Here is a 13,998-nt window from a genome sequence, read left to right on the forward strand (position 1 = left end):
CGACCATTTAACCATGTCAACCTGTTGCCTGTCGACCTTAAGACCCTGTCGACCTTGTGACTGTCGACCATTAGTGGTCGACTATATGACTGTCTATGATGAGTCTGTCTATGATTTATACCATAACCGTGGGACACGTGAGGTGCATGTTATTCTGCATACAGTGTGTGGGACACGTGTGGTGCATGTTATTCTGCATACAGTGTGTGGGACACGTGTGGTGCATGTTATTCTGCATGCAGTGTGTGGGACACGTGAGGTGCATGTTATTCTGCATGCAGTGTGTGGGACACGTGTGGTGCATGTTATTCTGCATGCAGTGTGTGGGACACGTGAGGTGCATGTTATTCTGCATACAGTGTGTGGGACACGTGAGGTGCATGTTATTCTGCATACAGTGTGTGGGACACGTGAGGTGCATGTTATTCTGCATACAGTGTGTGGGACACGTGAGGTGCATGTTATTCTGCATGCAGTGTGTGGGACACGTGAGGTGCATGTTATTCTGCATGCAGTGTGTGGGACACGTGAGGTGCATGTTATTCTGCATACAGTGTGTGGGACACGTGAGGTGCATGTTATTCTGCATACAGTGTGTGGGACACGTGAGGTGCATGTTATTCTGCATACAGTGTGTGGGACACGTGAGGTGCATGTTATTCTGCATACAGTGTGTGGGACACGTGAGGTGCATGTTATTCTGCATGCAGTGTGTGGGACACGTGTGGTGCATGTTATTCTGCATACAGTGTGTGGGACACGTGAGGTGCATGTTATTCTGCATGCAGTGTGTGGGACACGTGAGGTGCATGTTATTCTGCATACAGTGTGTGGGACACGTGAGGTGCATGTTATTCTGCATACAGTGTGTGTATCGGGTTGCCTCTCTCTGAGTATTTGGAGAATCTCCTCTCTCTGGGCCTTATTTTGGTTCATTCTTTCTGACAAAATCCTTCTTAGATGGGCAAAACCATGTGCACTGCAGTTGGGGCAGGTGTTACTTGTGCAGAGAGAATTAGATTTGGGTGGGGTTTTACTTCAAAGTGAGATCTATATTGCAGTGTAAAAATAAAGCAGTCAGTATTTTCCCTGCACAGAAACAAAATTACTCACCCAAATCTAATTCTCTCTGCACATGTTACATCTGCCCCCCCTGCAGTGCACATGGTTTTGTCCATCTAAGAAGGATTTTGTCAGAAAGAATGATCCAAAATAAGGCCCTCTGTGTATTGGGAGATTCTCCTCTCTTTGGGCCTTATTCTAGTTCACTCTTTCTGACAAAATCCATCTTAGATGGACAAAAGCATGTGCACTGCAGGGGGGCAGATGTAACATGTGCACAGAGAATTAGATTTGGGTGAGTTATTTTGTTTCTGTGCAGGGTAAATACTGGCTGCTTTATTTTTACACTGTAATATAGAGATCACTTTGAAGTAAAACCCCACCCAAATCTAATTCTCTCTGCACGTTACATCTGCCCCACCTGCAGTGCACATGGTTTTTTCCATCTAAAAAGGATTTTGTCAGAAAGAGTGAACTAGAATAAGGCTCTTTGTGTATATGGAGAGTCTCCTCTCTCTGTGTATTTGGAGAGTCTCCTCTCTCTGTGTATTTGGAGAGTCTCCTCTCTCTGTGTATATGGAGAGTCTCCGCTCTCTGTGTATATGGAGAGTCTCCTCTCTCTGTGTATTGGGAAAGTCTCCTCTCTGCCCAACAGGTATCTAGCATTTTTCTGTGTACTGGGGATCTCCTATCTCCTGTGTATGAGGCATGCAGTCAGCTAACTTACTGTATCGGGGAGGCTGTCACCATAACTTACCCGGCATGTGAGGGGGGGCACTCACTTTCAGCATTAATACACCTTCTGAGCAGTCGATGAGCAGAGCCCAAGTGAATCCCCATTCCGGTAAAAGCTCCGCCGGCAATGTTCATGCGAGTCAGCTGGGGGCAGAGGGAGGGATTAGTCCACACGCTGCCAGATCCGTCACTTTTCTGCATGATACATTTACAAATACAGCCTTTGGCGCTGATCACTGGAACCGTACATCCCACTGGGTACGTAATGACCTCTGCAGGTGTTAGAAATGTAGGCTTGCTAATTAAATGTATTCCCCCCCCCCCCCCCCCCCCCCACTGAACGGAACACATCCCCAGTGTACAGATAACTCCATCGCTGGTATGTCAGGGATCACTGCTCACAGTAATCACTTCTCTACATTCAGCACCTACCATTGGGGACCACGTACAACAAGCCACACAACCAATCAGTGCTCAATGCCAGGCACCATCAGATCACACCCAGGATTACTGGATGACCTCATTATTCCCTAGCCTGGACCCCACGTGCGGTACCTGTTGTGAGAGCTGGCGACCTGCTTGTCTCTCTGCCAGACGCTGTAACGACGCTGTAACTGCACCCACATTATAGGGGTCCTCCAGCTCTTTCACTCCCGATGCTGAGCTGCACCTACTCCGCAGGGCACTGGGCTGGGCACCGGCTGATCAAGAGGATACAAAATACAGCACATGAGGACAGAAGCATGAATGGGGATATTTGTGTATATAGTAGTGACATAGGAGCATATACAGCAGTGACACGGGGGTGTATACTGCAGTAACGCAGGGGTGTATATAGTGGTGATACAGGAGTGTATATAGCAGTGACGCGGGGGGGGGGGGGAGGAGATGTAGCAGTGATGGAGGGTAGATATAGCAGTGTGTACAGGTTTGTATATACCAGTTATATGGGGATGTATATAAGAGGTGTATACAGTACACTGCTACAAGTTGTTTGCAGAGATATAAAGGCCGGGAGGGGAACCTGCGATATACGAGGGCCTGGTCAGTATTCGGTACCTGTTGGAGTCGCTCTGGGTCGGCTCAGTCTCTGGCTGTAGATTTGGGCAGCGCTTTGGAAGGAGGAGAAGGTCCCCAATGACTGAGAGTGGGGAACGGATGCCCCACCGGTGACAGACTGCCCTGATGACAGCTGTAACCGGCTTCCTATACACGAGGGGCTGGAGCTGCGGGCACGGTGAAGCAATGGTGAATTGGTCACCGGTGATTCCAATAACACGCTGGCTGATGAATGACGAGACCCAGAGATAACTGACGACACAAAGGCTTCCGGGAGGACGGATCCTGTGGAGAGACAGGAGAGCGCGTCACATGGAATACAGCAATATGCTAACATTCTACTAAGCAGCCTGTGTCTATGGAGGGCACAGATTGGGGGCATGTGGATGAGTTGTGCAGAGCGCGGGCAGGCTTGGTGGGCAGTGTTAGGGCCAATGGGCCTGATATCCGGCATAGAGGATAACATGATGTTATTACAGCCTACCCTGCGTAACCCGGGACTGACTCCCCGTCTGCTGCTGAGCGCCCATCACTGGTGGCTGGGCGGGTCTGTGTGCCAGGCTTCCCTGCGGACCTGTAGTGGGACACACAGTGACAGTAACAGGACCTACAGCAACGACAAGCAGGAGGAAGAGTAGAAGACGTGGATATAATGTAATATAATGACACGAGACATATGGGCAGGACCAACAGGACAGAAGGGAAACGCCAGTGTGCACTGAGCCCCATCACTCACCTGCCGATCTCCTCCTACTGTCCGCACTGCTGGAGCGACCCAGGAATACACTGGCAGATTTATTCTTATGCGTGTAGAAGGTGAGGACTTCTTCCAGCTCACACTCACTGAAACACACAGGAAATATCACACAGGGCACACCTGGATGCCAGGCACGGGCACAAGATAGAGGGCACCATAGTAGGGGAGGGGGAGTGTTGTTGAATGGGCAAAGAAGAGAGCTCCACATCTGCATGAGTGCAGAACGTGCCATACCTGGGCACAGAATGCAGAAGACTCTCGTTCACCAGATAGGAGTTACCTGCTGTGAGCTATGAATGCCTGAAAATCCACAGGATTAACCCCTTCAGTTCCGCTTTCCTGCATTTTTCCACAGCTCATCTGCTGTGTTTCCTGTAACAAGAAGAAATGTGCGAAAGAGACAAAGATTATAATAAAACACATACAGTGAGGTGTAGAAACATATAATAATGTATAGAAAGTTATCCAGAACATACAGCGAGGTATAGAGAGTTATGGGGAACGTACAGTGAGGTATAGAGAGTTATGGGGAACGTGCAATGAGGTATAGAGTGTTATGGGGAACGTACAGTGAGGTATAGAGAGTTATGGGGAATGTACAGTGAGGTATAGAGAGTTATGGGGAACATACAATGAGGTATAGAGAGTTATGAGGAAGGTACAGTGAGGTATAGAGAGTTATGGGGAAGGTACAGTGAGGTATAGAGAGTTATGGGGAATGTACAGTGAGGTATAGAGAGTTATGGGGAACATACAATGAGGTATAGAGAGTTATGGGAAACGTACAGTGAGGTATAGAGAGTTATGGGGAAGGTACAGTGAGGTATAGAGAGTTATGGGGAAGGTACAGTGAGGTATAGAGAGTTATATGGAACGTACAGCGAGGTATAGAGCGTAATGGGGAACATACAATGAGGTATAGAGGATTATCGGGAACGTACAGTGAGGTATAGGGAGTTATGGGGAACATACATTGAGGTATAGAGAGTTATGTTGAATATACAATGAGGTATATATAATAATGGGGAATGTACAATAAGGTATAGAGAGTGATGGAGAACACAAAGAGGGGTATTATGACCTAGGCAACGCAGCCAGTGATAGTGTCACATAATTACAATGAGTAGATGCAGCTTTGTGATACTTTGAGACGCGCTGTAATCACCTGGTTGTACAGACTAATGAAGTCTCCCAGCTCTTTAGCCAAGATGCGGCGTCTCTCCTGGAATGGCACACCGCGGCTCGGGAGTATCAGGTGCACAGACTGCTGCAGATTACCGGCTGCGCGCTGCAGGAACCTCATCACCAGCTCCTGGGGGGCAGCAAAGTAACGTGGTGCAAGTTATACATTACAGCAGGCACTGGGGTAGGTTTGGGACATTATATTGACATTCATAACGTTGACATGATATTGTCCCATGATTATGTAAACAGTAAACATTTCAAATCACAATGTCAACATTTTAACCATGACGACGTCATCACTGATGCAACTTTGTATGTTGAATTGATGGTTGCGTACCCACTGGTGTAATACAGCAACTCTCGCCACCATACAAATGGGCATCATTATTCCATTAGGGAACACTGAGCCACAGATCCCAGAGTCACCAGGTGAGACTGACCACTGCACAGGGCTCATGTAGGGACCCAGCAGAGATACAACGGCAGTGATTCCAAACTCAGCATTCACTAGACGGTTGTAACACAGACGATATCAATGCACAGACTGCACTGAGACCCATTAGAGGTAGTTGGAGCAGGGCACGGTGTCTGGGTGTGTGTAATTGGAGGGGGGTAAGATTTGCTCCTCACCATTTGCTCTTCCTCTTTTGGCAGTAACCTCTCAGTCTCTCTCTCAAGCTCAAGGCGACTTTGAACCCGCTGTAAATAACTAGAGAAAGCCAAGCGAGCCTGGACCTTGCTGCAAAACACAATCACCAAGTAACAGATGTACACAGAGACAGAATCATAATGATTTACATTCACTATAGTCTGTAACATGGAGACTAATCTTTCATTCTGCTGAGGGACTAATCACACCTACAGACACACCGGGGACTAATCACACCTCCTACAGACACACCGGGGACTAATCACACCTCCTACAGACACACCGGGGACTAATCACACCTCCTACAGACACACCGGGGACTAATCACGGCAAATACAGGCACACCTGGGAGTAATCACGCCTCCTACAGGCACGCCGGTGGCTAATCACACCTCCTACAGACACACGGGGACTAATCACACCTCTTACAGACACACGGGGACTAATCACACCTCCTACAGACATACCGGGGACTAATCACACGAGGACTGATCATACCTAATACAGGCACACCGGGGACTAATCACACCTCCTACAGACACACCGGGGACTAATCACACCTCCTACAGACACACCGGGGACTAATCACAGCAAATACAGGCACACCTGGGAGTAATCACGCCTCCTACAGGCACGCCGGTGGCTAATCACACCTCCTACAGGCACACCGGGGACTAATCACACCTCCTACAGGCACACCGGGGACGAATCACACCTCCTACAGGCACACCGGGGACGAATCACACCTCCTACAGGCATGCCAGGGACTAATCACACCTCCTACAGAAACACCGGGGACTAATCACACCTCCCACAGACACACTGGGGACTAATCACACCTCCTACAGACACACCGGGACTAATCACACCTCTTACAGACACACAGGGACTAATCACACCTCCTACAGATACACCGGGGACTAATCACACCTCTTACAGGTACACCAGGGACTAATCACACCTCCCACTGGCACACTGAGGACTAATCACACCTCCTACAGGCATGCCAGGGACTAATTACACCTCCTACAGGCTCACTGGGGACTAATTACACCTTTTACAGGCACACCAGGGACTAATCACACCTCCCACTGGCACACTGAGGACTAATCACACCAGGGACTAATCACACAACCTATAGACCAGGGATAGCCAACACCAGTCCTCGAGAACTACCAACAGTTCATGTTTTCCAGACCACCTAGCAGATGCACAGGTGCACTCTTTACTCACTAACAAATTACAGAAGATCCACAGGTAGAGATAATTACTTAACTTGTGATTTTGTGAGGAGACCTGGAAAATGTGAACTGTTGGTAGCTCTCGAGGACTGGAGTTGGGTACCCCTGCTATAGACACACCGGGAACTAATAACACATCTTTATAGACACATGCCTCAGGTTTGCCCCCTTCTGTAAGATCTCCATTATGGAGACGCGGGGAGGCTGTGCTAAAGCAGTCTGTGTGTCCAGCGATGCAGTGTCATGGTCCTGTATATCTTCCATGTCTTCATCTTCACCTTGATCTTCCTCCTCTTGTTCATGAGCAGAGCTGTCAGCAGCAGGCTCAGCTAAAGCTGATATGCAAGATACAGGGGAAATGTATTAAACCTTCTAGAATTCTGCCCGACTGCGGTCAGAGCTGAGGTAGGAGATTGTGCTGCCTGACTCCTCTCAGAGATGAAGTGGGCGGATCCTGTGCTACCTGACTGCTCTCTGAGATGAAGTGGGCAGATTCTGTGCTACCGGACTGCTCTCTGAGATGAAGTGGGCGGATCCTGTGCTGCCTTACTGCTTGCAGAGATGAAGTAGGCGGATCCTGTGCTGCCCAAATGCTCTCAGAGATGAAGTAGGCAGATCATGTGCTGCTCTCAGATATGAAGTAGGCGGACCTTGTGTTGCCTGACAGTTCTCAGAGATGAAGTGGGTGGATTCAGTGCTGTCTGACTACTCACAGAGATGAAGTGGGCAGGTCCTGTGCTGTCTGACTATTCTCAAAGATGAAGTGGGGGGATCAGGTGCTGCCTGACTGCTCTCAGAGATGAAGTGGGCGGATCCTGTGCTACCTGACTGCTCTCTGAGATGAAGTGGGCGGATCCTGTGCTGCCTTACTGCTTGCAGAGACGAAGTAGGCAGATACTGTGCTGCCCAAATGCTCTCAGAGATGAAGTAGGCAGTTCATGTGCTGCTCTCAGATATGAAGCGGGCAGATCTTGTGTTGCCTGACAGTTATCAGAGATGAAGTGGGTGGATCCAGTGCTGCCTGACTACTCACAGAGATGAAGTGGGAAGATCCTATGCTGTCTGACTATTCTCAAAGATGAAGTGGGGGGATCAGGTGCTGCCTGACTGCTCTCAGAGATGAAGTAGGAGGATATTGTGCTCCTGACTGCTCTCAGAGATGGAGTAGGAGGATCCTGTGCTGCCTGACTGCTCTCAGAGATGACATGGGAGGATCCTGTGCTGCCCACTCTCAGAGATGAAGTGGGAGGATCCTGTGCTGCCTGGCTGCCCAGTGCCCTCAGAAGTGAAGTAGGAGGAGCTTGGTCTGTCTGGCTGCCTTCAGAAGTGAAGTTTGAGGAGCTTGCTCTGCCTGGCTGCCTCAGAAGTGAAGTTGGAGGAGCTTGCTCTGCCTGGCTGCCTCAGAAGTATAGTAGGAGGAGCTTGCTCTGTCTGACTGCCTCAGAAGCGAAGTAGGAGGAGCTTGTTCTACCTGTTCTGCTTTCAGGAGAGAAGTAGGAGGAACATGTGCTGCACTAAGCTCTATGATAGGTGACGATTCTCCATCTGAGTATGTCCTCATACAGTAGGTCAATAAATAAGCATCTGTGTACCAAATTTCAGTACCCGCCCTGACAGTCCCAAATATATTTGTTACTGTACATTAACACTGTCATTATGCAGGAGAGTGGAACAAAATGAATGAGAATGGTGTCTCTGTTGCAGAGCGTTAGCTGATGAATTCATCAGAATCAGCTTTATTGGCCAGGTATACTTGCGTATACTAGGAATTTGATTTGGATTGCTGTGCAACAGCCGGTTAGGTAACAGTTCAACAGTGACAGTACAGTTATACATAACACATACAGGTATACACTAGATGCACTCTAGGGATTATAGACACAAGGAACATATATTTGCTGAGCAGCACAGCGCCTAGGCAGCCATCAGTGGCGCCACTGGTTGTTGCAACAGCCAGACAGGCAACAATACAACAGAAACAGTACAGTTATCACACAGGAAACACATACCCGCCGAGCTCACAGCGCCTAGGCAGCCAGGTAGGTACCAATACAAGCAAAGACAGTACAGTTATCACACAGGGAACACATACCTGCCAAGCTCACAGCACCCAGGCACCTATTAGCGGCACCACTGGTCACCGCAATAGCCAGACAGGCAACAATACAACAGAAACAGTACAGTTATCACACAGGGAACACATACGCGCCAAGCTCACAGCGCCTAGGCAGCCAGGCAGGTACCAATACAAGCAGAGACAGTACATAAACACAGGGAACACATACCTGCCGAGCTCACAGCACCTAGGCACCCATTAGTGGCGCCACTGGTCGCCGCAACAGCCAGAAAGGCAACAATACAACAGAAACAGTACAGTTATCATACAGGGAGCACATACTCGCCAGGCTCACAGCGCCTAGGCAGCCAGGCAAGTACCAATACAAGCAGAGACATTACAGTTATCACACAGGGAACACATACCTGCCCAGCTCACAGCACCTAGGCACCCATTAGCGGCGCCACTGGTCACCGCAACAGCCAGAAAGGCAACAATACAACAGAAACAGTACAGTTATCACACAGGGAGCACATACCCGCCGAGCTCACAACGCCTAGGCAGCCAGGCAAGTACCAACACAAGCAGAGACAGTACAGTTATCACACAGGGAACACATACCTGCCGAGCTCACAGCACCCAGGCACCCATTAGCGGCGCCACTGGTCGCCGCAATAGCCAGACAGGCAACAATACAACAGAAACAGTATAGTTATCACACAGGGAACACATACGCGCCAAGCTCACAGCGCCTAGGCAGCCAGGCAGGTACCAATACAAGCAGAGACAGTACATAAACACAGGGAACACATACCTGCAGAGCTCACAGCACCTAGGCACCCATTACCGGCGCCACTGGTCGCCGCAACAGCCAGACAGGCAACAATACAACAGAAACAGTACAGTTATCACACAGGGAACACATACCTGCCCAGCTCACAGCACCCAGGCACCCATTAGCAGCACCACTGGTCGCCGCAATAGCCAGACAGGCAACAATACAACAGAAACAGTACAGTTATCACACAGGGAATACATACGCGCCAAGCTCACAGCGCCTAGGCAGCCAGGCAGGTACCAATACAAGCAGAGACAGTACATAAACACAGGGAACACATACCTGCCGAGCTCACAGCACCTAGGCACCCATTAGCGGCACCACTGGTCGCCGCAACAGCCAGACAGGCAACAATACAACAAAAACAGTACAGTTATCATACAGGGAGCACATACCCGCCGAGCTCACAGCGCCTAGGCAGCCAGGCAAGTACCAATACAAGCAGAGACAGTACAGTTATCACACAGGGAACACATACCTGCCGAGCTCACAGCACCCAGGCACCCATTAGCGGCACCACTGGTCGCCGCAATAGCCAGATAGGCAACAATACAACAGAAACAGTGCAGTTATCACACTGGGAACACATATGCGCCAAGCTCACAGCGCCTAGGCAGCCAGTCAGGTACCAATACAAGCAGAGACATTACAGTTATCACACAGGGAATACATACCTGCCCAGCTCACAGCACCTAGGCACCCATTAGCGGCGCCACTGCTCACCGCAACAGCCAGACAGGCAACAATACAACAGAAACAGTACAGTTATCACACAGGGAGCACATACCCGCCGAGCTCACAGCGCCTAGGCAGCCAGGCAAGTACCAATACAAGCAGAGACAGTACAGTTATCACACAGGGAACACATACCTGCCAAGCTCACAGCACCCAGGCACCCATTAGCGGCACCACTGGTCGCCGCAATAGCCAGATAGGCAACAATACAACAGAAACAGTACAGTTATCACACAGGGAACACATATGCGCCAAGCTCACAGTGCCTAGGCAGCCAGGCAGGTACCAATACAAGCAGAGACAGTACATAAAGACAGGGAACACATACCTGCCGAGCTCACAGCACCTAGGCACCCATTAGCGGCGCCACTGGTCGCCGCAACAGCCAGACAGGCAACAATACAACAGAAACAGTACAGTTATCATACAGGGAGCACATACTCGCCGGGCTCACAGCGCCTAGGCAGCAAGGCAAGTACCAATACAAGCAGAGACAGTACATAAACACAGGGAGCACATACCTGCCGAGCTCACAGCGCCTAGGCAGCCAGGCAAGTACCAATACAAGCAGTAACAGTACAGTTATCACACAGGGAACACATACCTGCCGAGCTCACAGCACCCAGGCACCCATTAGCGGCGCCACTGGTCGCCGCAATAGCCAGACAGGCAAGAATACAACAGAAACTGTACAGTTATCACACAGGGAACACATACCCGCCGAGCTCACAGCGCCTAGGCAGCCAGGCAGGTATCAATATAAGCAAAGACAGTACAGTTATCAGACAGGGAACACATATCTGCCGAACTCACAGCACCTAGGCATCCATTAGCGGCGCCACTGGTCGCCGCAAACAGCCAGACAGGCAACAATACAACAGAAACAGTACAGTTATCATACAGGGAGCACATACCAGCCGAGCTCACAGCGCCTAGGCAGCCATCAGCGGCGCCACTGGTCGCTGCAGCAGCCAGGCAGGCAACAGTTAAGCAGAGACAGTATGGTGATAGGCTCCCCTGTACGAGACAGGGGAGACATGGGAGTACATATGGCTGAGTGGCACAGTTCCTAGGCAGCCATTAGCGGTAAGAAGAGAGCCAGTGTGCAGGGAGGAAGGGGGGGGGGGGGGGGGGGTGGTAGTCAGGAAAGACCAGGAGTTGGAGTTGTTGGAGCCTGCAACAGGGCATGCTGGGTGCTCGCGCAGCCAGGGGATCCTGCTGTCCTGCTTCATCTCTACTTTGCTTTTAATAAATTAACCTCTGATCATTTAAGATAGTAGAACATTTGCATGCGGCTCAGGGGTAGATTTCTTAAGCTCGTGAAGTGATAAAATGTCTGGTTTTTATCACCGGCCAATCAGATCCTAACTGTGAAGTTACAGGCTTGGTTTGAAAAATGACAGGTAGAAGCTGATTGGCCAGTGATAAAGACCAGACACTTTGGGGAAGATGTATTAAGCCTGGTGAAGAGATAAACTGGAGATAAAGTGTAAGGAGATGATGCACCAGCCAATCAACTCCCAACTGTCATATTTCAAACACAGCTGATTGGCTGGTGCGTTATCTCCTTCCACTTTATCTCCAGTTTATCTCTTCGCCAAGCTTAATACATCTGCCCCTGAATCACTTCACCCAGCTTAAGAAATCTACCCGTCAGTTACAGCTCTCACAAAGGTTTATTCATAATAGTAAGAAGGTGAGGCTAAGAAATAACCAGAAAACCAAGTTCTGATCTCTTTCCTCTCCTACCTGTTCTGCGTGAAGTTCTGCGGTTCGTAGATTTGCGCAGCTGTAGCGATATTAGTTTCCGCTCATACAATGCAGCATGCAGCTTCGGTGCGGAGTCACAGGTTCCATTTGTAGGCGACCTGTGGGGGGGGGAACCGGAGACTGTCACCCTCTGCAGGGGCTGGACAGGGACAGTCAGCCATACACTGCGCACTTACCTGTCTGGAAACAGGTGCGTTGTCAGCATGTAATTTAGGGACGTTTTATGTTCCAGGAACGAGCTGTGTAAATGAGACAAAATCAGTCCATGTGTTGCAGGCAGGACAACATCAAATCCCCTGTGTAGAGTTACACTCTTACCCATAAAGTGTCCATGTTTCCTGTCTGGGGAAGATACGGACAAAGCTGCCGCGCCTCGCTTCCTCGTCCTGGACCCTGCGCAGTATCTTCGCCTGGAAAGAGAGCGCAGAGCAATGGGGAGCAGATGGATCATTACTACATCCAATAATCATGGGAATGGGACATTACCAGTGATGGCTCCAGGGGAAGGGGGGCTGCAGAGCACAGTTCAAAATTCAAATAGGGGAGCCACACCAACTGCCAGTGAGTCAGTTTGGATGGCAGGTGGTACCTATTGCTGTACCTCCCCTATTTGAATTTTTTAACTGCTCCGTAGCCCCGACTCTGGAGCCGCCCTAGGAGATAAGGACTTGCTCCAAGAAACCTGGAACCGCTTTTACACACACTGGGCGAAATGTAACAGGGTGCGATTTTTTTGTAAGCGAAAAAATCGCACCAAATCGCACCTTTAAAAAAAAAAAAAATCAAATTTTTTTACGCAAATTCGCATATGTAATGAGATGTGAATTTGCGGCAAAAAAGTGTGATATGGTGCAATTTCGTGTGCGCATTTTAAAACATGCGATTTTGTGTAAAAAAAAAAAAAAAACGGAAAAAAAACTGCTTGGGGTCCCCCCTCCTGAGCATAACCAGCCCCGGGCTGAAAGAGCCGGTCCTGGTGTCATAAAATCACAGGAACAAACAAGTTGGGGTTCCGTGGATTTTATAAAACTAGCACCAGGGTCAAGGGCCGTTCCTGGTTCCCAAAATACGGGGGATAAAATGACTAGGGGTCCCCCGTATTTCAGGAACCAGCACCGGGCCCAACCAGCCAGCAGAGTAATGCCACAGCCGGGGAGGGGGGGGGGGCAGACTTTTTATACAAGTCCCCCCGGCCAAAGCATTCATCCCCCTGACCGGTCAGCATGGACAGGGGTCCTGGGGGAGTGGGGACCCCCCAAAGAAGGGGTCCCCCCCCCCTCCAGAACTTACCTGCCCATGCTGAAGCCCGGGGCTGTCCTCGTAGGCATCGAGCTGATACTTGTGTAAAAAATAGAAAAACTATTGTGTATTGCTGTGCAACTATGAGTCCCAGCAAGCCTGCACCGCATGAAGGGACTTGGAGAACCACAAGTCCCAGCATGTGGGGCATTAAAGGGACCGCTGGCACTGGCAAAAAGTGCGATTTTTTTTTTGCCGCGAATCGCACCCTATAAAATATGCGATTTTTGGAAAATGGCCGAAAACGGACGATTTTGCGGGAAGCAAAAAAATCCGCAACCCATTACATTTCGCCCACTATGTGTTGACAATAGATCGACATCAAATGTTGACATAGACAAAAACAATCAATTTATACAATGCATCAAGTGGACCACAAATTAGTGTCCCAAGTTCGCGCACCATGCTTCAGGTCAGGTGCCTCGCTCCACTATACTGGTGCACTTTACCATTCATGATTGGAGGGCACATGGAAGGTAAAGTATGAAAGAGTCCCCACCAAAAAAAGATAAAAACTCCAACCTATCCATGTGTCGACCACTGTTACGTCATGCTCAAGAGCCATGATGGAAAAAGGCATAGCCGGCCTTTTGCTGGCGTCACACACCCTGC

The 13,998-nt window shown here is 49.6% G+C and overlaps 1 protein-coding gene across 4 annotated transcripts in view; it reads right to left on the reverse strand.

Annotated features, from left to right (window-relative positions):
• TTLL5 (tubulin tyrosine ligase like 5) overlaps window positions 1-13,998 on the reverse strand; it is a 34,765-nt gene that overhangs the window by 4,591 nt on the left and 16,176 nt on the right. For 2 of the 4 annotated variants that reach the window (XM_083167202.1, XM_083167204.1), the window contains 12 exons: window positions 12,406-12,497; window positions 12,264-12,326; window positions 12,067-12,185; window positions 6,843-7,023; window positions 5,429-5,537; window positions 4,779-4,925; window positions 3,894-3,985; window positions 3,593-3,699; window positions 3,341-3,463; window positions 2,857-3,141; window positions 2,353-2,498; window positions 1,820-1,941 (listed from right to left, as the gene is read on the reverse strand). In XM_083167202.1, the coding sequence (XP_083023328.1) occupies window positions 1,820-1,941; window positions 2,353-2,498; window positions 2,857-3,141; window positions 3,341-3,463; window positions 3,593-3,699; window positions 3,894-3,985; window positions 4,779-4,925; window positions 5,429-5,537; window positions 6,843-7,023; window positions 12,067-12,185; window positions 12,264-12,326; window positions 12,406-12,497 (1,586 nt within the window). The remainder of the gene's footprint in view (window positions 1-1,819; window positions 1,942-2,352; window positions 2,499-2,856; window positions 3,142-3,340; window positions 3,464-3,592; window positions 3,700-3,893; window positions 3,986-4,778; window positions 4,926-5,428; window positions 5,538-6,842; window positions 7,024-12,066; window positions 12,186-12,263; window positions 12,327-12,405; window positions 12,498-13,998) is intronic. The other 2 variants (XR_014466288.1, XM_083167203.1) reach the window with 2 other exon arrangements.

This window comes from Crinia signifera, chromosome 12 (assembly GCF_055691185.1).
Source record: "Crinia signifera chromosome 12, ASM5569118v1, whole genome shotgun sequence".
Taxonomy (NCBI): Eukaryota; Metazoa; Chordata; class Amphibia; order Anura; family Myobatrachidae; genus Crinia; species Crinia signifera.